This window comes from Trichoderma gamsii (assembly GCF_001481775.2).
Source record: "Trichoderma gamsii strain T6085 chromosome Unknown Scaffold_2.2, whole genome shotgun sequence".
In the NCBI taxonomy this organism is placed as follows: Eukaryota; Fungi; Ascomycota; class Sordariomycetes; order Hypocreales; family Hypocreaceae; genus Trichoderma; species Trichoderma gamsii.
In genome coordinates, this window is record NW_020171339.1 from 1500466 (window position 1) to 1523403 (window position 22938).

Genomic DNA, 22938 nt, shown 5'->3' on the forward strand with positions numbered 1-22938 from the left:
CGAGGAACCGGCATCATCATCTCCCGTTCGTCTCTGAAACGCTATGGCGACCCAAAATATTGATGAGGCCGTTGTGGCCAACAACCTGTTCAATGTCGATGGACTTGTGGCCTTCATTACAGGTGGTGGAACTGGTAAGTAGTCTATCTGGTGAATGCTCTTTGCTTCATTCAATCCAGCAGATTTCTCTTGAGAAACATGGCGTATTAACCCTTCGCATTATGTAGGCATCGGTCTGATGATGGCCCGAGCCCTGGCAAAAAATGGTGCCGCCAAGGTCTATATCGGTGGCCGTCGACTGGAGGTCCTCGAAGAGGCTGCGGCGTCTCTAGGCCCAAATGTCGTGCCTGTCAAGTGTGATGTGACGTCCAAGGAAAGCCTACAGCAGGCTGTAGACTTCATCAAGCAAGACACCGGCTATCTGAATGTCTTGGTCTGCAATTCAGGCATTGGAGGACCTAACACTATTCAAATCCAGGACGACACGTCGATTGAGGAGTGGGCAGACTCAAACTGGAACATCAGCTTTGAAGACTACACGAATACGTTTGCGGTCAACACAAGCGCTGTCTGGTACACCGCCATTGCCTTTTTGAAGCTTCTCGACGCGGGTAACAAAAAGGGCAACTTGGAGCAAAGCTCCCAGATCATCGTCACCAGCTCCATTGCCAGCTTCAACAAGGCCGCACCAGGAGGCTGGGCTTATGGCCAGTCAAAAGCGGCAGCAACACATATAGCCAAGCATCTCTCAACCGCACTGCCACGGTGGAATATCAGGTAAGTGACGTTATCTACATGGGCTCTGCCATCGAACAAGCAATTCCAAATAGCTGACGAGTCATTTATTATCCAGGACGAACTGCATTGCCCCGGGATGTAAGTAGCATCAATTTCCGCCATCGGAGTAGACATGCCATGATAACCTCGGATATTGACTGACGCTTGCCGCTTAGTGTTCCCGAGTGAAATGGCCGCACCCATCGTTAACAGCTTCAACGAGAAGTCGGATACCCCAGGCAAAGTGCCCGCGCAGTTCATACCCTTGCAGAGAATGGGCAACGACCAGGACATGGCTGGAACCATTTTGTATCTGATTTCAAGATCAGGAGCCTACTGCAATGGGCTTGTCATTGTTATTGACGGTGGACGCCTTTTGAGATTTCCCTCATTGTACTAGATTTTAGATGGTATATATGCCCCATGTATAGATTTAAGAACGCCGACATATCTCGTTATGTCAAGTCCCTGATATAGGTTGTTTGTGAACATGACACGGAAAACAGCGGTCTATCGTCAGTAAGACTTGGTCAATGGAATCTTCTTAAAGCCGGGATATAATTGGATTCAGATAAAGGGGCTGAGAGCAAAGTGTATAAGCGATAATCACTGCCGGTGCGGAAACCGAGGTTCAGGACTCGGTGTCCGATATAAGATTTGAAGCGTCCGCTGATCGAGTCAAGACCGCACCGGAGCTCAGTCTCGCGAATGTTAGCTTAGACACGCACATTAAAGTAGCCTATCAGCGGCCAGCAATTAGAGAGACAAGTGGAAAATGGAACGCGCCTTTTCCCGAACGCGGACACAATGGCTTGAATCTGGATGTCGAATATTCTTAGCATCTTGGCTAGGAAATGAGCCATCTAAGACACGGTAATAAGCTCGGATAGCAGATTTCGGGAATTGTCGGTTGAAGCGCCCGTCCAACGGCTATTGTTCCCGCCAAAAGGCTTAAGCGCAGATGTGAGCTGGCATCAATTTGACGAGCTGAAACGGACAAGGAATACTTTTGTCGGAATGGAAGTGCATATGTAAGCATGTGTAAGGATGGTATTAGATGAATCTGATCGGGATGAAGCAGCGTTTCTCCGAGGTATTGGCTGTTGGCCGTTCGCGGGAAAAAGGAACCGACTGGCTTTGTGAGATTCCCCGCAGATACGAAGTACATTCAAAAGGAGAAGGGGCCCTTTTCTTAGTATCCAGATGGCGCTAGACGTACTAGAATGGCGATAGCATGGCTTCTAATTGTGTTGTTTGTCAGTTCGGAGGCAGATAAGCTGATAGACTGTGAGACAAAGAACGCGCAATTCCAACACTGCCTGACGTCAAACACAATTGAATAATAATACTTATTACAGTTCATTATATGCATCATTTGCACACGCTGCAATGAATTAACTGCACCTCACCGTCACCAAAAAGCATGGCAATTCGTTCCAGCCATGACTCTCGGCTCCTCTAACGCCCGCCATTCAGCCAGCTAGGATTCGATCCAAAGACTCCACAGCAGCCGTCGACTCAATGCGAGGAGCTCGGACCAGCACGTCCTTGCTGGGGATTTGCTCCATAGCGCGGTGGGTTTCACGAAACTGGCCCACCCGGCAGTCGGATAGAAGAGAAAGATAGCTGAAGCCTACGGAGACGTCATTGATGAAGCATGTGTAAGACTTGGTAAGACAGGGCCTTGGTCTTGATGCCAACAGAAGCAAGCACGTGAAAACCGTCGTCCATCTATCCGCTGAATCATGGCAAAGCAGACACTCTCGCCAATCGCCCAATGAGAGCACGCACAGGCTAATACGAAAAAGCCCCGGAGCCTGCTGCGTGGCTGAAAATCGAGTGACGTCGCAGTCGGCTGGATGGACTCCTGGACTAAAGCCATGATGCCTAAAGCAGGACTTTGGCGCAACCCCGCATTCTTGGTGTGATGGCACGCCTGCAGCAGAGCCAATACTTTGAATTAAGCAGCTGTTAGTCGAACGCCATGAGGCCTGCTGGCATTGAGGATTCTCGTGTGCTGAGAGCACTAGCGATGATTTACAGGCGTCGTTGCTTCAAGAAAAGATCAATCGGTGTTTGATTTGGCATCCGTCGCTGCGTGTTTGATGATGCTCGACAGCACACGACGAGCGTGTAAGAGCAAGGGCTGGAGCCAAGCTGAGCAACAGGCCTATCTGACGCATACGTCTATCTGCAAGCTCTTTCGTAATATCGCATACAGTACAGTAGCACTGGAGAAAAGCCGGCTGCAAGGAAGGAAGCGTTCCAGTAAGGAGCTCGCTGGACCCTTTGACGCCGCCCAAACCGGTTTTGCAGCGCATGTAGGCCTACCAAGGTGCATGCCGCAAGTATCAGATTCGCATCACCATGTGTTTTCAACTGCCACCGCGGCCGCTGGCTTCATCATCGCTCCATCGCGGCCAATCGTGCTGAGGCATGAGCTGTCGCACTCAGTGTCCCGGCTGGCATCATTGTGCCGGCGCAGCGCCACGCAAGGCACAGGCAATGACTAGCACGGCTGGCACGCTCTACACGTTGGTGGCCGTTCCCCCGTAGCCAGTTGGGGATGCATCATATGCTTCCCCCGCAATTGAACATCCGGGATACCGAGAGCCTAGAGGCTGTTGTTCCTCTCCAACGCGGTTGCCTCTCCGCACGGTGAGCGTCTCCTCGCCACATGATGGAGGGTCGCCAGTGGACGAGAAGCGATTGCCATGCTTATGATCAGCCACGGCTTGCCCTAAATATTAAATGCTCGACCGACCTGTTGCTCTGTTCTTTTTCCCTCTTGAAACTTTCCTAGCAACCTTCGTGACAGTTTCGTCTCCCTTCTCCTTCATCGCCTCAATCTCTTTGCGCAAGCAGTGCTGTATACGCCGGGTCTCATCCTGTGTGTATCTGAATCCCATCACGTCTCACACTTGATCTGTGCTCCGCAATCACTCAACCATTCGCCCTGGCGCATTCCAACTCCGGGCTCAACACACCGTTGAATTGCTGAATTAGCAAACATCACTTCTTCTCAACATTGGGCAAGGCATCTGGATATCAGCTTTACTCAAGCTGTCGCCCCACTCTCAACGCCATAATCATAATCCCCGGCTTTCATTAAACGCCCATTCCCCCACCGGTGGCGGCCCTCGTGTGCACGGCTCGATAGGAAGCGCATTGGATTCAACAGAATCCAGTATCAAAGGAACACTTAAACGCAAAGTCATTTGGTGAGTGCGCTTTCGTTTCCGGCCTCCTCTCCTCCTCTTGTTAGCTGTTGTCCGCCCGCCAATCTGCGACGGCTAGCGGAGCCACTTTGAACCCACTCCTAGACTTCCCGATCGGAAGCCCCCCAAGCTCCTCAGGCTCGGGTATCATCCCGGCTCCTGTCGGCCTGCCGTTGAGCTTAGGGAGAAGAAGTTACCGATGGCGGGGACCACAGACTCCCGAATCGAGACTCTAATGCCTCTACTCCACCGGTTATACCCTGTGCCTCCTATTATACCACTCATAATGTTGCTCGGAATGCCACAAATAACGATGCTTCTTGGACTTGACTAATATGCCATAGTCGTTAAAAAAAAACAGACAGGGTCCTCCGTTGGCGTGTTCCGATCCGGACTACCTGAGATTAAATACCAAAGCTATAACATCTATAAGTTAGCTCTTCGCTACCATCACAATGAGTTCCATCAGACAAGCAGCAGAGACCGTCCGGTCAAGGACCTCAGACGTCATGAACTCCGTTAAGAGAAGTGAGACGGCTGCCAAGGCATCTGATATCATCCATACTCCATACATGAAAGCTGCTCTGCCCTTCATCAATGGAGGCATCAGCGGAATGGTAGCCACTACCGTGATCCAGCCGGTCGACATGGTAAAGGTCCGCATTCAGCTTGCCGGTGAAGGCACCACTGGAGGCCCAAAGCCAACTGCGTTATCTGTCACTCGACAGATTATCTCTAGTGGAAAGGCTCTCGACCTGTACACTGGTCTCTCAGCTGGTCTCCTTCGACAAGCTGTATACACAACCGCTCGACTTGGCTTCTTCGACACTTTCATGGCAAGACTATCAGAACGGGCAAAGGCTCAGTATCGAAGTGTTGGCTTCGCAGATCGCGCAACTGCTGGTTTGGCAGCTGGTGGTTTGGCAGCCATGCTTGGTAACCCGGCCGACCTGGCTCTTATTCGAATGCAAAGCGATGGTCTAAAACCCATTGCAGAGCGCAAGAACTACAAGTCAGTTGTAGATGCTCTGGGATCGATCGCCAAGGGTGAGGGTATCGCTGCTCTCTGGGCTGGCGCCGCACCAACTGTGGTTCGTGCCATGGCTCTCAACTTTGGCCAGCTCGCTTTCTTCAGCGAAGCCAAGGCCCAGATGAAGAAGAACACGGATTTGTCTGCTCGAGCCCAAACCCTTAGCGCCAGTGCTATTGCGGGCTTTTTCGCCAGTTTCTTCAGTCTTCCTTTCGACTTTGTCAAGACGAGATTGCAGAAGCAGTCAAAGGGCCCCGATGGCAAGCTTCCGTATAAGAGCATGGCCGACTGCTTCACCAAGGTAGCCAAACAGGAGGGCGTCTTGAGATTTTACCGAGGATTCGGAACGTACTATGTCCGCATTGCCCCTCATGCGTAAGTTTTGACAACCTTTCCCCACAAGAAACGTATAAGTTGAGGCTCGGGTAACTGATCATCGTCTAGTATGGTAACTCTCATCGTTGCTGATTATTTGGGCTGGTTGACAAAATAAATGAGTTTGAAGGGCGTAAATGGTATTGAATGGCGTTGATATCGTGGTGGCCTTTTTGGTTCTGTTCTGCTTGTATGGAGTTATTCTGTGTTGCGTTCTTAACTTTTGACTGAGTGATTATGGAGTTTCCAAGAAGTCACTGTGGAATTCTGGATTTATTGATAGCAAGGAAGTATGTTTATTTGGGTTTATCAGTGATAGATATCCTAGTAGATTTTATGCTGTTGTATATTTTTCTGTTCTTTTGCGCAATATAACATGGAATTACCTTCCTGAGTAATCACTAGGGTCGTCATGTTCCCACTTAAAAGGCGATGGCTTTTTTCCAGAGAGAAAAGCGAAATCTGGGTAGGTATCATCTTCGTCTCATTCTGCCAAATTATAATTTATTGATGAGGGTCAATAGCCGTACCCTAAAGATGTAAAATAGAGATACATGTTACAACGCCATCGTGTTGTTTCTCTTCACGATCCCCGATGAAGCCCAAAGCACAGAGAAAAGATCTTAGTCATCGTTCCTTAAGAAGCACGTGATTTCGCGCCGCCACTCGTGTGGATCCCCCATGACGCAGTTACTGAGATCGCGGGTGTAAGTAAACCTGGATTAACGCCAACTTCTTATCATGTTTTGTGAGAATGGTCAGAAGGAAGCGCAACGTCTCTCAAAGGGGCGGCCGGCAACAGGCGAATTCCGCTGGCGGAGATGAGCCGGATATATATCAAGAGATGTTGGCTGAAGCTGGCGTTGCTGCGCCGGCCGCAAGCTCACCAGAAAGGCCACTGAAAAGAAGACGTGAAGATGTTCCGTCGCATAGTAAGCCATCAAAACCGGCAGAGCCGACTCCAGCGCCAATAGCCATAGCTTCGACTTCAAACCCTATTCAGGGAAAGAGCCTCGACGAAGAGGATGAAGAGGATGACGATGATGCGGAATTTGAAGATGTTGCTATTCCCGAGCCTACTATCCAAACGGTCGAGCTTGGGTCAGATGAGGATGAAGATGACGAAGATGAAGATTTGCGCTTTGAAGCTGTCGACTTGATGATGCCCCTACCAGACGGAGATTCTGAATCGCAAGAACCAAAGGAATTGGAGCTCAATCTCTCGGCACAAAAGTCTGCAATGACGTCGAAGCAAGCTGCAGATAGACGAAGACCCATCACCAAAGAAGAACGAGAGCGCCGCCTTGATATTCACAAGGCTCACTTGATATGTTTATTATCTCATGTGGCGAGGCGAAATCACTGGTGCAATGATCCTCAAGTTCAAAGTCAACTTCGGTCCCACCTGACAGACAAGATGATTCAGTATCTGACTCCAGGGACGAATCTATCGCAATTTGGGAGGACTGAAAGCCTTAAAAATGGACTGAAGCTAGTTGCTGAGATGTGGACGACAAAATATGAGATTACAGAGCGTGGCATGAGAAGGTCACTGTGGGCGGAGGAGGTAGAGCATCTTAATAGCGTACGTATCTTTGTTCCTGATGACTCCCATATTTTTCTGATATTGTTTCTAGTATGAGCCTCCCAGTGATTTGGAATCATGTCTGGATAAATCTGATTTTAGAGAAGCAGCCAAGACATTCCAAGGCTCGCGGGATGTTGGAGCTCAGTTGTATTGTGCCCTCCTGAGAAGTATTGGTGTTCGTGCGCGGCTTGTATGTTCGCTACAACCTCTATCATTTGGCTCCACAGGACCTACACTACCAAAACCTAAAGAGAATCTCAAGCCGAAAGCGGCTCCCAACAAAACCGAACAGATGCTATCACAGGTAGCAAAGTACAGAGAAATGGCGAACGCTGTCTCTTCAGCCGCTTCTCCTGCTGGCCCCTCTACTGCTAGGCGCAGATTAGGACACCCAAACGCATCAGATTACAACTTCGAGCCCAAAGCAGCTCCTTATCGGGCTCGCCAATCATTCGAGGCGCCTAAACGAATACGCGAGTCCCCTTATCCGGTATACTGGGTGGAAATTCTAGATGTTGGGCACCAGAAATGGCAGCCCACGGATCCGGTTGTGATGAATTCTTTCTGGAAGCCAAAGATCTTTGAGCCTCCCATTACGGATAAGGAGAATTCGTTGAGCTACGTTATTGCGTTCAACGCAGATGGCACTGCAAAGGACGTTACCCGACGATATGCGAAGGCATATACAGCGAAGACTCGAAAATTGCGCATAGAAACTGCGCTAGACGATGGTAGACAGTGGTGGAATAAGGTTATAAAGATGTTTCGGCCCAAGACTCCCAGCGATCTGGACCAGATCGAAGACAATGAGCTAGCTGGAGTCGAGGCGAGAGAGCCAATGCCAAGAAACGTGCAGGACTTTAAAGACCATCCCGTATATGCTTTAGAGCGCCACCTTCGCCGACATGAAGTGCTCATTCCGGGAGCTACACCGTCTGGAACGGTCGCAGCCGGAGCTAGAGCTCCGCTGGAAAAGGTCTTCCGTCGAAAGGATGTACGGGTCGCAAGGAGTGCCGAAAAGTGGTTTCGACTTGGCCGTGAGGTAAAGCCCATGGAGATTCCCGCCAAGTGGCTACCCAAACGAGTGATAAGCAAGAGGTCTAGATTTGGCGAACACGAGCAAAGAGAAGACGACGACGGTGATGCTGGAACTCCAATTTATACTATAGACCAAACCGAACTATATGAGCCAGCCCCGGTACGAAATGGACGGGTTCCGAAAAACAAGTTTGGAAACATCGAGGTATATGTACCTAGCATGGTCCCCAAAGGTGGTGTTCACATCGTAGACGAACACGCTAGACGTGCGGCGTACGTTTTAGGGATTGACTGTGCACCGGCACTTACAGGGTTTCAGTTCAAGGGGCGAACAGGAACGGCTGTGCTGAGCGGCGTTGTCATTGCAAAAGAGTTTGAAGAGGCTGTTCGGGCAGGCATCCAGGGCATACTCGATATCGAACAAGAGGTGGAAGATGAGAAGAAGCGATACGTGGCGCTGAAGCTCTGGAGGCGGTTTCTCATGGGTCTGAGGATTCGGGAGAGAGTATGGAGCGGGGTGGGAGAGGAGGAGAGACGGCAGGCGGATAGAGACGCAGAATTTGAAGCATGGGCAAAGGGTGCGGAAAGTGATGAGACTGAAGAATTTGACATGGTGGTTGATGAGGAGGATGAAGACGGCGGAGGAGGTGGATTTTTGGTTGGCGATGATGATGCTGATGAAGGGGGTGGTGGATTTCTGGTTGAGTGATGAATGGACTACTTGGCCATGTGACTCTCTTATATATACTAATATACTTTGACCTTTTGTGCATCTTGGGCTTGATTCTAGTTTTTCGGCTATTAATAAAGTGCATCGTACGTTTCTGATTTTCCAGCTCTGAAGATTAATTCGGCCATTCATTTTAGGTGGCCTATGGAACTACCTCGAACATGAACACGGACAATTTAAATAGGTTCGGGAACTCCTAGCGAAGCCCGTCTGTCTGTTTGTCTCTTTGTATTCTTGTTCTCATCGTTTACAGAGTACAACAAGTACCTATCTGCGCAAGGCGTATAGGTACACATGCAAGGGGTGGAAAGAAAACACCGCCTTCTATCACACACAGATGCATAGTAGCGGACCGGCGGTATTTGTTTTCCACTGCATGGACATCCTCAGTGTGAAAGAACTACTCCCTTTCGAGTAGCAATGCCCATTCGCTTCATATAGCAATAGACAAGGGCAAAAAGAGAAGAAGAGGCTGAGCAAAATGGGACGCGCAGGCTGCAATATAAGTCGGATGGACGTCTTCCCGAATCCCGGTCCAGAGCTCAAGAGGAATTAAAGAGCTGACAGTAAAGATTGAGCTCTTTGCTAAAATTTAACCAGCAGATACGCGGATAGCCTTATATGTTTATCTATCTCTTCAATGTTTATTTATTTATCTCAGTGTGATCCGCGAGCTGGTGTGGACGTTAAAAGCTTAATCCGTGGCTTTTGTGATGGCTTTATCGACAGGTGGGTTTGTCGGTGTAACAAAGAGCTCCGGCTTTTAAGCCCGAGTAGGGTGGAGCTACTTAGTAGACATGCTCAGCTTTGGGTTGCTCACTGCTCTGAATCTATGATTAAATTAACTCACTGGATTAGTTATCAATGAAGTAGGTATGTATGTATTGATTGAGTAGGTACCTATATATATCTATATACAACGAGATGTCTTGCTACAAGTAATAGCAAAAACCCGATAGCTGTTCGGATACTTTCTCACCCGTGGCTGAGTTCCCGAGGCGCGGGCGTCTTTCTAGCGTCCGCGTATACCCTCCGCGTAAGTAGCTGGTGGGGAGTGTTCCTTCCACTAGGCCAGTTGACTTTCATCAAGGGCGCAACAGCTGCTCCGTTTCGGTCTTGCCTTTATTGAGGCGTTCAAGCCAAGCGAACTCGGTACGGCGCGATGGCCCGGGTGGCGTTGCAGATGTATTTCCCTCTTTTCATCTCTTTGTTTACAGAGGCACTGTTGGGTTATCCTCATCATCGGCTGAGGAAAGGAGCTGCAGCAGATCTGTCAAGGAACAGGAGCTAGGCCAAGCACTGAAGAACTGCCCCCCCTGGTCAATGCCGAGTCTCACTAGACAACTCCGTATGGGGCCTGTCTTTTCCAAATCGTCAACGAAAGAAAGCCAGGCACGGCATCGGCCCATTCATCGCGATTGACTTCTTCGCATAGCCCTGAGTGCCGCCGACTTCTGACGCCACGGCTTTTCGGCGCTTCGCCTCTGCTTCTGCCTTCTTCCGTTGTCACCATTAGGCATTCAGGCCGCACGCCATCTGATGGAGAATATACTTGAAGCGCCAGTACGAGCTTAGCCCTTTGCGCGCGGGTCGCAGAGGCGACGTACGCAGCCTCTAATCCTTAATCTCTCATTCTCTTTTTTATACTGTATCTTCATTATTCGGCGGTGTGTGACTGGTGAGCGTATTGTGTGCGCCTAATACTCTCTTTCGAAGTTGGGGTTCTAGGTACTTCATGTTGCAGAAGCGCAGAGGTATCGCAGGGGATATCCGATTACGCTCCCCATAACTCACGGCCATCGAGCTTGCCTGTCGTCGCCATGGCGTTCATCAAACAGGTCTGGACTTTAATGTCCAAGAACTTTCGACATATACTACTCCGCCATCCTACAAAGGTCTTCGTCATGGCCTTCCTCGTGCCCATCATCCTGGCCGCCTTCTTCAGCTTCGCCAAGAACTTGTTTGTTCCGCCTGCGCTCTATGGCTTCGGATCGGTACATCCCATCAAATCGCTTTCGCAGGCGTTCGACGACGCTTTCGGCAGCGGGCGAGACAAGATCGTTTTAATCGACAACGGATTCACGGGGGGCAATATCGAGAAAGTGCTAGACTCGCTCCAATCGCAAATAGAGACGCAGGGGCCTCACGTCGATGTTGTCAGGACGAGCAGCGAGGATGCTCTGCTCACTGAGTGTCGGAGTAGCTTGCGGGGAGTCACGGCTTGTTTTGGGGCTGTCGTCATGCGGTCCTCGCCAAACGAGGGAAAGGGGGGCATATGGAACTATACCATTCGCACGGATGCCGAGATGACGAGCAGCCCAATCAAGATCAATATTGACAAGAGCGATAATCCGGAAGAGGTCTATCTGCTGCCTATTCAGCGTACTATCGACGGCATCATTGCCGGCATGAACCACACCAGCGCGCCTCAGGCCCTCGCCAAGACCCAGGAGATGCCCTACACCAGCATGAGTCAGAAACAGAGAGAAGTCAAAGTGAGGGAAATCTTCCACAAGGCCATTACAAGCTTCATGGGGGTCGCCTTTATTGCCTCTGTGATTTGGGTTTCATACCACTTGACTGGCCACATTGCTACCGAGCGTGAGACTGGCATGTCGCAGCTTGTAGATGCGATGATGCCTGTTCGCAAACCCTGGATGGCGCTGGCGGCTCGAATCATTTCTCATCACCTTTCCTTCTCCATCATATATGCTCCAGCGTGGATTATCGGATCCATCATCGTGAAATACGTTGTATTTGCGTACACCAGTCTTGGTATTGTCCTTCTCTTCCACATCACCGCTGGTCTTGCCATTGCCTCCATGTCTGTTTTGTTTGCGTCCTTCTTCAAAAAGGCCCAGCTCAGCGGTATTACCGCTATTCTTGCCATTCTGTTGCTTGGCATCTTGGCACAGTCTCTGACACAGCCGACAACGGGACCTGTAGTGATTTTGTCGCTGCTTTTCTCGCCGTGTGCCTATGTCTACTTTATCACGCTCATGTCTCGCTTTGAGAGGAAAGACAGACCCACCAATCTTGTTGAGACAGCCCCAGGCAGCCCTTGGGATCTTCCAGGTATTGCTCTTTGGATCTTCTTAATAGTTCATATTTTTGTATACCCCCTTCTCGCTGCACTCATTGAAAACCGATTTTACGGTACCTCAACAGACGGCCGCAAGATCTTGGGAGCTGGAGATAGCAGGCTTGGCGACAATGCCATCCAGCTGGATGGCTTCACCAAAATTTACAAGCCCAGCTTCTTCTCGCGCCTATTTGCACTGGGATCTAAGCCAAAGGAGCCTGTTGTAGCGGTCAACGAGCTCAGTTTTAGTGTTAGGAAAGGCCAGATTGTGGCTCTCTTGGGTGCCAATGGAAGTGGAAAAAGTACAACTCTCGATGCAATTGCCGGTCTGAATAAACTAACCAGTGGATTGATTACAATTGATGGGCAGGGTGGTATGGGTATTGCGCCACAAAAGAACGTCTTGTGGGACGACCTTACTGTCGAAGAGCATCTCGTCATATTCGACAAACTCAAGTCACCAAATGCGCCAGCGACTAAGGAGCAAATTACCGAGTTGATCGATTCCATTGACCTCCCTCCCAAACGAAAGGCTCGTGCCAAAACTCTATCTGGAGGCCAAAAACGAAAGCTACAGCTTGGAATGATGTTGGCAGGTGGAAGTGCTGTTTGCTGTGTGGACGAAGTGAGCAGCGGTATTGACCCGCTGTCTCGTCGGAAGCTCTGGGACATTCTTTTGGCCGAGCGAGGAAAGAGGACTTTGATTCTGACTACGCATTTCTTGGATGAGGCTGACCTCCTTGCCGATCATATTGCCATTCTATCCAAGGGAACACTGCGGGCTGAAGGCTCTTCCGTCGAATTGAAAGATAAGCTTGGAGGCGGCTATAGGGTTAACGTACACAAGAACCCAGGCATCAAGGAGTCTCCCATTATTGATGGTGTGAAGAAAAAGGACGCCTTTGACCTGATTACCTATGTTGCCCCTACGTCCAGCCTAGCGGCCCAGGTTATCAAAGCGCTTCAAAAGGCCAACATCACAGACTTCCGCTTCTCTGGCCCAAACATAGAAGATGTGTTTCTGCAGGTTGCCGAGGAGATTAAGGATGAAGAAGTCTTCCGAGAGACTATTGTTGAAAAAATGCCAGTCAAAGATGACAACAGCTCTTCGCAAGACACCAGCAGTCCCCCGATGGAACCGGGCCTTGGCCTCAAGTTACTTGACGGCAGGCGAGTGGGATATTTCGAACAAGCTCTTATTCTTTTCAAGAAGCGCTGGACGATTCTAAAGAGGAATTGGGTTCTCTATGCTATTGCATTCTTACTCCCAATTGCCGCAGCGGGATTGACATCTCTGTTTGTGAAAGACAGTGGACCAACAGGCTGCAAACCCGGCGATCAAGCCTCGACCTCGGCTACAGAAGATGCTTTCACTCAAATTGGCGGTGAAGACAGCCTTGTTTTCCTTGCCGGACCATCTAACAAGTTCGACTTATCGCGAGTTCAAAGTCTCTTTCGACCCGTCTTTGCTGGTAGCCCTGGTCCGATCTTCAACATTGCCGCGGCTTCTCTTGGCAACCTACACCTTGTTGACTCGTTTGATGAATTTAATCAGTTTGTTAAAGACAACTACGCAAACGTGACTACGGGTCTTTGGCTCGGTGATAGTACCACAAACCCTACTATTGCTTGGGTTGCTAACCTGTTCGTCACGAGTCCACTCACGGCGCAGCAGTTTCTCGACGTCTTGCTGACCAACACTACGATTGCAACATCATGGTCCTCCTTTGATGTCCCTTTCAATCCTACAATTGGCAAGGCTTTGAATTTAGTCATCTATATGGGCCTGGCACTCTCTTGCTATCCCGCATTCTTCGCGCTGTATCCAAGCAACGAACGCAGGAAATTTGTGCGCAGTCTGCAGTATTCTAATGGCGTCAGGCCTTTTCCGTTATGGATGGCCTATCTAATATTTGATTTCTCCATGGCTCTTGTTGGGGCAGCAATTGTTACCGCTCTATGGGCCGGGCTATCGAAAGTTTGGTTCCATGTCGAGTACATCTTTGTGGTCCTCTTCCTATATGGCCTGGCTTCCATTTTGGTGGCCTACTTTGTCTCTCTCTTCACCAAATCTCAGCTTGCCACGTTTGCCTGGGCGGCTGCTTTACAAGCGGTGTTCTTCCTCGGCTATTTAATCGCCTACGTCTGTGTCGTCACGTATGTCGAGGTCTCCAAGATTGACAGCACTCTTTTAGTCTGCCATTACGTGATCTCGGCGTTCATGCCTATCGGCTCCGCAACCAGGGCTCTTTTCCTAGCAACCAACCTCTTCTCTACTGCTTGCGATGGCAACGAACTTGCTACAAATCCCGGTGGCATCAAACAATACGGAGGACCCATCCTTTATCTTATTATCCAATCTTTCATCTTATTTGGACTTCTACTTTGGTTCGACGGTGGAAATGTAGGGTCTTCTGCGCGAGCCTTGTTTAATCGCCATAAGCACCCAGAAGACTCCGCCCTGCCCGATGAGGAAGTGGGCGATGAGGTGGCCAGAATCACAAACTCCGCAGAAGACGATGGCCTAAAGATTTTGCATTTGACCAAGTCATTTGGCAAGAACCTTGCTGTGGATAACGTTAGCTTTGGCGTTAAGCGCGGTGAGGTTTTTGCTCTGTTAGGCCCCAATGGAGCTGGAAAGTCTACTACTATATCGCTGGTCCGGGGCGATCTCAAGCCCAATTTGAACGGCGGCGACATCTTTATCGAAGGTGTGTCCGTGACGAAGGACTTAGCAGGCGCAAGAGCAAATCTTGGCGTCTGTCCCCAAATCGACGCTCTGGATCAGATGACGGTCCGAGAACATCTTGAGTTTTACGCTCAGGTTCGAGGTATCCCTGATATCGAGCACAATGTTACTGCGGTCTTACAGGCCGTCGGTCTCAGTTCCTTCTCAACACGCATGGCAGCTGCTCTCTCTGGCGGTAACAAGCGCAAGCTCAGTCTGGGAATTGCCCTCATGGGCAATCCGGGAGTTGTCTTGCTCGATGAGCCCTCGTCAGGTCTAGATGCTGCCGCAAAGCGAGTCATGTGGAAGACGCTCCAGGCAACAGTTGCTGGACGATCCATCCTATTGACAACGCACAGCATGGAAGAGGCCGATGCCTTGGCGGGTCGTGCTGGCATTCTAGCCAGACGGATGCTCGCTCTCGGCACTCCTGATGATTTGCGACATCGCTTCGGCGATGCTTTGCATGTACACCTTGTGTCGAGCACAGCGCCCAGAACGACAGACGAAGAGATGAATGCCATAACGTCATGGATTCGCGACACTTTGCCCGCAGCCAACCTTGAGTCGAAGATGTATCACGGACAATTACGGTTCTCGGTCCTTTCGAGCGAGGTTCTGTCCTTGAACAACGGTTCAAGTGCCGATGATGTGACGCCCATTGGCAGTGATATCAGCCAAGGCGCCATTGGACGACTCATAGTCTTGTTTGAAGAGAACAAGGCTCGTCTCGGCGTTGAGCACTACAGTGTCAGCACCACGACGCTCGATCAAGTCTTTTTGGGCATCGTTGGCCAGCACAACATTCAGGAGGAGAACCACGAAGCTAAGCCGGGTCTAGTGAAGAGGATGTTGAAATTTTAGGAAGTAATGTCGGTGTTATTGTCTGATATACGGCGTTTTATCTTGGTCACAACATTTTCTTTTTAATCTTTCGCACATATATTTTTATTTCTATTTTTTTGGATCTCACAGTGAATGAGCTCCTATTCTTACCTTCATTATATTTCCAGGTGTTGACTCTTTTGGAGAAGTGAAGGGGTTGGTCATATGACTTGCAATTTACACGTATATGGTTCATTGACTTTCTCTTCTTCTGTTCTCTTTATATCGTGTCGGGTAAAAGGGGGATTTCTGCTGAATCTAAAAAGCTCCGTAGATAGAAAGTCTCGATTTTAGTATTTACCTAGAAAAGATACCATTTTCTTTTTTATTTTCCCCAATCATGAAGATGAATTACATGTAGACCCTTTACTATCGATTCTCTGCTCAAGCACTGCCTATATTGTTTGTCTAACTCATATGTATGCGTGTGAACACTATCACGCTGGCATATCTTCTGTCCATGTCTTCCAGTCTATGCAATTTTCGTTTCTTCTACTGCAGTTAAAGAAGCTATACCATCAGAGCTTCAGAGTCTTCTCTTCAAGCCTACCACTGGAAATGCCTAACAACGCATACACGGGATGACGCAAACTCTTACAAGGCAATGACTAGCAGAATTCCAAAATTCGCGTCAATGGCTTGCAAAATGGATAATCTTCATAATGAATTCATCTTCTCATTACATCTCATATTATGGATTATTATGCCCTAGCTCAGCTAAAGCGCCGTAGCAATACATATACCTGCCAAATACCACATGCCATGATTTAATTTCCATTCCTCCCTTCGATCCGCGGCGTGTATGACCAAACTGCCGTAATGCCCCAAAAACAAATCTATAATGGCTCGTCTATCGCCCAAGTAAAAGCTATTCATGAAAAAGGCGAACAATAACAAAAATAGTTCTCATCGCAACACCCCAACGCCCACAAGTTTTCATATACCTACATTTGCCTATAATCCTTATACACAGAGAAAACTTTCGTTAGCATCATTACTTTTTCAATCAGTTCTTACAACGACCTCTTTGGTCGACTCTGTAAACCAGCCACCCTTTTCCCACTCCCCAGGGACGTAGATGCATGAATCTCGCGTTTCAGCATCATAAATTCCCTTTAGAAGTGTTGACAATCTCTTAAAATCAATCGGCTTCAAGATCCATCCATCAAAGCCTGCTTCGACGTAAGTGTTTTTCAACTCTTCCACTAGAGAGGCTGATACGGCAAATATCGGAATACGGCCGCATTTCGCAGCCATCGGCGAAAGACCCTTGTTTTCAGATGTTTCTATTTCTCTAATCGTCTTTGTACTGGTGAGGCCATCCATAATAGGCATCTGAAAGATGATATTAGCATTTGAAGAAGGAACAGAAGTGACCGGAAAACGACTGCTGCTTACCTGCATATCCATCAGGACAACATCAAACGCAGATGAGTTGTCACTATATGTTTCTGCGCAGACTTGTCCATTTACTGAATGATGGATGCTATTACCGGCTCTTTCTAATCTCTTTTTCAAGATTTTCATATTGATGGGATCATCTTCTGCGACAAGTACGTGTAACGCGTTACTCTCTGCCGTAGTGCTGCTGACCAAACTAGGCCGGCGTTTCGTTTCGGTTGCATCGGTATCAACCTCGGAAATCTCTCCCGCCGTCCTCTTCTCGGGTTTAAAAGAAGAAGGTATATCTATGTACTCGTCTGGTACCTTGATTGCTCGAACTGGTACCTTCGAGTCACGAACCTTGGAGGCGCCAAGATCCTCATCATTATAATTGTCAGAAATCTTTTGGGTAGGAGTTTCATTTAGAGGAGCAGTTAAATTTGTGAAGCTTCCAAAGCTCGTGTTGCTAATTCTGTTCGAAACGGTTGACGAATGAGCTTTGGCAGAGAAATATTCACTATCTTTGTCTCCCGCTTTGTCTAATGAAAGTGGAGTTTTAATGGCGTCAATTAAGCGGTCCGCGTCGCTTTTCTGGCTTCCATCTTGACTGATAGCACTTTGGCGGCTATCAAGACTCTGTCGTCCCAAGGAAATCGTATCTGTCATCGCGTTTTTACTGTGATCGACCAGCAAGATCTCGTTCTCTTGCGCCAGGGGTAGCGACTTGGTTGCCGAAAGTTCGTAGGTATAAGAGATAGCGCTATGGGTAGATCCAGCGCCCTCTGCATCTGGTAATTCGTCGGGAAGTTGGAAGGGTAGCTGAATAATGAATTGCGAGCCTTCACCTTCCTTCGTCTTAAGCCTTAGCTGGCCGCCTGCGTTTCGGATGACTCGAGCCACGACGGCTAGACCAAGTCCCAAAGTGTTCATCTTTTTGTCTTTTTCACCACTTGCCGCTTGTAGTGCCGATCCTTCTGTACTAACTTGCTCAAGGTCCCGGAAAAGGGCTTCTGTTTGTTGAGGACTCATGCCGCAGCCAGAATCTTCAATCACAATTTGTATCATCACTGACCGATCCTCTCTGACCTCGACAACGAGAACATCTACGTTAACATAGCCAGAAGTTGTATGAGCAATCGCATTTGCCGTAACGTTTGTGATAACCTGGCGAACGCGCCGGTTATCACCTCGAACCAATTTGGGTAAACCGGGATGCTTTGTGATCTGGTAATCAAGACCTTTCCGTTTTGCGTCATCGCGGAAAGGATCGATGGCTTCATCTATACAAGAAGAAAGCTCGAATGTTTCTTGGACTGACAAATGCTGGCCTTCCTCGGTCTTGGTCAGGTCCAAGAGATCATTGATGACATAAATCAACGACTTTGACGCCGAATGAGACTTTGCGAGGTTATCCCTAGTCTCTTGATCGAGTGACCCCTCAAGTGCAATTTCAAGATAGTTGATGATAGCATTGAGTGGTGTGCGTACTTCGTGCGCCGAGTTGGCCAGCAAAAGTCTTGTCAGTCGAGTATTTTGTAGAGCGGCTTCCTTTTCTCTCCAGACTTCGATAAACTTGCCTATACATGGAAAAGTCAGTATTTAACTCTCATATTTGATTTGACAGGTGGGAAATAATACCGTAGACTAGACAGAGAACCGCCGCAGTTTCAATCTGCTCTTCAGCCCATTCGCGACATTTACCTATAACAATCTCACTCCACGTTTTAAAACTTGCTCGAGGCTCTAGATAGCCCACGGTGCCTTCTCGAAGCTTTTTTTCATGGGGATTTCCAGCCCATCGAACTTCCTTAATCTGTCCTTTGCGGAAAAAGACAATGAAGTCGTCACCCCCAACACTGAGGGGCACATATAATAATCCCGCGATGACCTGGAATCCCATGGGGTATTGTAGATCCGGAAAATCGTCAGTAATATCTTGGGACGCAACAATCGATGTCAGTTTGCGCATTCGAAGATATTCAAGCGTGATCAGAGCTTCTTGGCTCTGTTCAATAGCCCCTAGGATCTTGGTCTCTCCTTGAATGGATAACAGACCAAAGTCCGAGTCAAATAATCGTAATAGATCATCAGAAGATGCAATGATATATCCAGTCGGATTCCTGTCGGTTGGGGCGGTGTTGATAAGCTTGCGAGCCTGCAGTCGCGATGCATATGACAGTCTTTCGATATTTCTCGAGGCTGTATCTCCCACCAAGCGACACATTTTCCGAATCGGAAATGAGACACGCATGCCGTGATTGCCATAGGAATGACACGCCATCAGCCCCCAAAGCTCGTTAAAAGCATTGAGGGAGATTGACATGGATGATCGCACTGCCATATTAGCTAAATATTTCAAATGTATGGGAGACATGGCCCGCAGATACGCATGACTCATATCGAGAGGTACGTCGAGATCCTCTTTCGTCCGGCAAACCATTCTAGCGGATGGTAAATCTCGGTCGTAGAGTAAGCGAACCTTATTCAGCTTATAGAGATCGCGTGCCTGTGCGGGGATATCAGATGCCGGGAAGTGCAACCCTTTGTATAAATCTGAAGTCTTGGAAGCATCAACCAACTCGGCCACAACTTTTCCATTCCAAGAAGAGTCAAATTGGTATATCATGACTCGGTGGAATCCTGTGAGTTCTTTGACTATGCCAATGAGGACTTTGAGGAAGATATCAAGATTAGGGGCTGAAGCAAGCTGCTCCTGAACTTGGGACATGATATCAAACACCTGCATTGCGCCCTGCTCGCCTCGCTTCTTCCTGGCGCTCCGTAAAATCCTTAGTGGCTTGCTTAAAATCTCTGTGCTTTCTCCAAGTTGCTCCGATGTAGGGTTGCCGTTGAGGGTCTCCGTAGGGGCAGTGATCGTCTGTTCTTCCGGCGGTCGGAGGGGAAAGTCTTGATCATCGTCCCTTTCGAATTCGCAAATGATCAAATCGGGGTGGGCGGGGTTTATGTGCATTGCACACCAGAGCTTTGTATTTCTTATTCCTTTTCGGCGCCTAATCGAGAGGCTAAAGACCTCTGGTCCATTGGTAGCAGGGTCAGCATCCTCGTCTCGAATGAAGTCGATGTGATCCAAGAGGTTGTCTTGTTGCTCTTCACTTAATATATCCAGGAAGCTCGCAAGCCCAAACAGCTCCTGAGGCGTGCGGCCAAGGAGATTCTGAGAGTTCTCGCTAACATATCGCACAACAAAATGACCTTCACTCTCCTCGCGCATGGCTAAGAGGACGCCGAAGCCCTGAATAGCACCCGGAATGTGAATGGGTTCTTCTTCGCATCTTTGCAAAACGCCATCTCTCCCAGTGATGACGGCGTGGCCCTCGTCGGTTGTGATGTGCGTAAAAGGAGTTGCAACGTGCTGGAAATCGTCCAATGGCTGATCGTCGGGACTCAGAGGCACTTCGGTCGGGACTAAAGAACTATCGCCATCAGAGCTTTTGACATCATCGTCATCTTTATCTGAGATAGTTAGGTTCAAATTCAAAGGCGTCGATGAGCTGTGACGGACGGCATCCGCCTGGAGGCTGCTGTAGGGCCCACTCATGGCCCTTTTTTTGCGGATTTGAGCAGCTCGGTCATCTGATGAAGACGGAGATGTTGGTGACATGGGCTCAAGCTCCAACCTTCGAGGATCGTTCCAAGAATCTGTCCGGTTGGCAGAGCTGAGGTGGTGCACTGGTATGCCAGGGCCTTGACTGTCAGCCTCGGCCAGGTGGGGGAACAGGTCGTCGTTGGTAAAAGGGTCCACGCGAACTACCGAGCGGATTGGAAACACTCGATCAGCGAGGTCAGTTGGAGGAGGTGACTGGTAACCCGACCGGTGTTCGGATCTTGTACTCCCGGCTGAAACGAGCGTCTGGTCGTCATTTGCTCTGGCGTCGTCAGCCGAGGCGGGTTCACTTGGGGCTCTCTCCAGCGCATCCTGTCGCGACGAGTCCATTATCTGAGGGTTCGGGTTGTTTGGAGCTCAGGGTGTGCCACGTCAAATATGTCGAGCTGCAAGAAGCACATGCCGTTGTCGAGATTTTAAGCTGAGCGCATCCTCGAGAGTAAAGCAAGCAGTGAGGTCAGAAGTGTGGAAACCGGGTCGAGGCTAGGCTAAGCTTGCGAGATCGAGGGGACGATGGGGAGCTGTGATGGGGAGGCGATGCCAAGAAAGCCAGGGGCATGTAGATGGCAGAACCAAATCCGAGCGAGAAGTGAAGAGAAGGCTGGAATGGGATCATGGTACGTACGAAAGGTCGGCGCGGGTAAGGCGACAGGTACCTGCTGCATTAGTTGGGACAACTTGATGCCGCTAGAGCTGCGCCGATCTTCGCCTCCAGGCTAGCAGTGCCTTCCATGCCTTTACTTGTTTACGTGCATGTCACTTCAGGGCCCAGCAGGCTCGGGGGCGAGCGCGAGGCCAGGGAATGGGGAACAGTGGTACTGGACCTAGCAGTACCTGGATTTGCGAATCACACATGCGGAAACAATGGCAATTGCTGGCAGGCCATCCGCAAATAATTTAGGGTTCTGGGTAGCGCATCTGCTTTGATGGGCCCGGGGTCCAGTTGTCGATGCATCTGGCGGCAGTGCAAACCTGGAAGGGCCTAAGCTCAGGTACTCGATACCTGTATGCTGTATGCTGTAGTAGTTCCTGCTTGAGGCTGGTGAGGGGTCGCAGCGGAGGTACGCATGTGATTCATGCGTCAACGTATTACCTCACCGTCTTATCGCGGGCATAGCAATGGCGATCTGTGGTTGAGCAATTGAGGCGACATCTCGGCCAAGGCCTCATCAACTCGGGCGCCAAAGACACACGTGGTTGTGGCAATGATGAAGCAAGCGCGATCTTGTTTTCATCTTCCACGCTCCAGCTTCTTATAGCGTCACCTTGCATGGAGGGGTAGTTGCAAGTTTATTGCATGCCGATGAATCAAGCTGTTATTGAGTGCCTCCAGGTAAAGACGTAAGCCCGCTAGTACTACTACCTACCTAGTACCTTACCTAGGTCGGCATGTATCGTACACTTGAGTAACGTTCAATCAAGTTGTCAAACATTCACATGCGCCAGCACTTGATTCGGATGCCCCCAACTCGAAAGCCTTGCTAGCAGCCATCGTATGAAGAGTTTTCCTGCGGCTCTCTTATTCTCTCTAGTCTCCAGGCTTTCCGCTCAATCAATCTCTGCCCCTCTGCCCCCTCTAGCCTTCACAGGGGAACAAGATCGACCTCAACTCCGTAATGGCCCCCGTCAGCAGCGAGTGGATGGAGACCCCGGAAGAGATGGTCCGGCCAAAGGGCAAGCTAAAGCCTACATGTGGCGCAAATTTGAAACCCGCGGCCGCAATCTGTTGGCTGAGAGAAGTGCTATCCCATTTGCCATGCCACAAGCACTGAGACTAAGACCCTTTGGAGGGAGGCGAAACATCGTCACTCGCTCAGACTTTGACCGAGGAGACAGACGAGCGAAATTTTCCGATTCGCTATTCACTTTTTTTTTTTCTAGCATAACATTGCCATCAATCAGATCGATAGCATGCGCAATCTATATGCTATTTCCATGATTTGCCGGCAAGCAGTCCACAAAACCGGCAGTTCAAATCAAGTTCAAATTAAAGCCCTCTGCCGGCCGTGTGCCTGGATAACCAATCAAGACATGTTTGATAGTAACGAGAGACATACTGGACCTATGTAGCAGGGAACTACAGCAAGTTTACAGTAAAAAAGAATGATAGACGCAGCGCCCAAGACAGTCTAATGCATATCTAGTGGCACTGTTCACTGGATGTTTAGGGTTGTTTTTGAAAATCGAAAAACGTCCCGTGTGGGCTATGCCTCATCCTGACCTGATTGTCAAATAAGACATACGTTGCCAACGTTTGACATTCTTTTTCCCAGTTATATATTATTTGTCCAAAGCTAAGAAAATATCCTACCGTTGTTCTATTAGCTCTTGCGTGGCGTCTCTCGCTTAGGGCTGCCAAGCTATGTCAACTCGTATACAAGTGCCCGATTACCCTTTACGGGCTCCCACGTGGTTTTACGTCAGGGCATAGGAGATGAGGTGGAGATCAGATCAAGCTTGGTTAATCCTACTTTCCACG

At 49.2% G+C, this 22938-nt stretch overlaps 5 protein-coding genes across 5 annotated transcripts; 4 read left to right on the forward strand and 1 right to left on the reverse strand.

The window, feature by feature from the left end:
• Positions 1-43: 43 nt before the first annotated feature.
• TGAM01_v200971 (3-oxoacyl-(acyl-carrier protein) reductase) lies at positions 44-1177 on the forward strand (the record flags this gene model as incomplete). Its single annotated transcript, XM_018806567.2, has 4 exons — positions 44-134; positions 228-777; positions 854-876; positions 954-1177. 4 exons carry the CDS (start codon positions 44-46, stop codon positions 1175-1177), a joined length of 888 nt encoding a protein of 295 aa, XP_018660209.2.
• A 3273-nt stretch (positions 1178-4450) lies between these two features.
• Positions 4451-5518, forward strand: TGAM01_v200972 (mitochondrial 2-oxoglutarate/malate carrier protein; the record flags this gene model as incomplete). The annotated part of the gene is made up of 2 exons (XM_024548658.1): positions 4451-5400; positions 5470-5518. The coding sequence occupies 2 exons, from the start codon at positions 4451-4453 to the stop codon at positions 5516-5518; spliced, it is 999 nt and encodes a 332-aa protein (XP_024406669.1).
• Positions 5519-6154: 636 nt separating this feature from the next.
• Positions 6155-8735, forward strand: TGAM01_v200973 (hypothetical protein; the record flags this gene model as incomplete). The annotated part of the gene is made up of 2 exons (XM_018806569.1): positions 6155-6985; positions 7038-8735. The coding sequence occupies 2 exons, from the start codon at positions 6155-6157 to the stop codon at positions 8733-8735; spliced, it is 2529 nt and encodes an 842-aa protein (XP_018660211.1).
• Positions 8736-10576: 1841 nt separating this feature from the next.
• On the forward strand, positions 10577-15430 carry TGAM01_v200974 (hypothetical protein; the record flags this gene model as incomplete). The annotated part of the gene is made up of 1 exon (XM_018806570.1): positions 10577-15430. The coding sequence occupies one exon, from the start codon at positions 10577-10579 to the stop codon at positions 15428-15430; it is 4854 nt and encodes a 1617-aa protein (XP_018660212.1).
• A 1023-nt stretch (positions 15431-16453) lies between these two features.
• Positions 16454-20789, reverse strand: TGAM01_v200975 (hypothetical protein; the record flags this gene model as incomplete). Its single annotated transcript, XM_018806571.2, has 3 exons — positions 16454-16786; positions 16850-18411; positions 18473-20789. The coding sequence occupies 3 exons, from the start codon at positions 20787-20789 to the stop codon at positions 16454-16456; spliced, it is 4212 nt and encodes a 1403-aa protein (XP_018660213.2).
• Positions 20790-22938: the final 2149 nt, after the last annotated feature.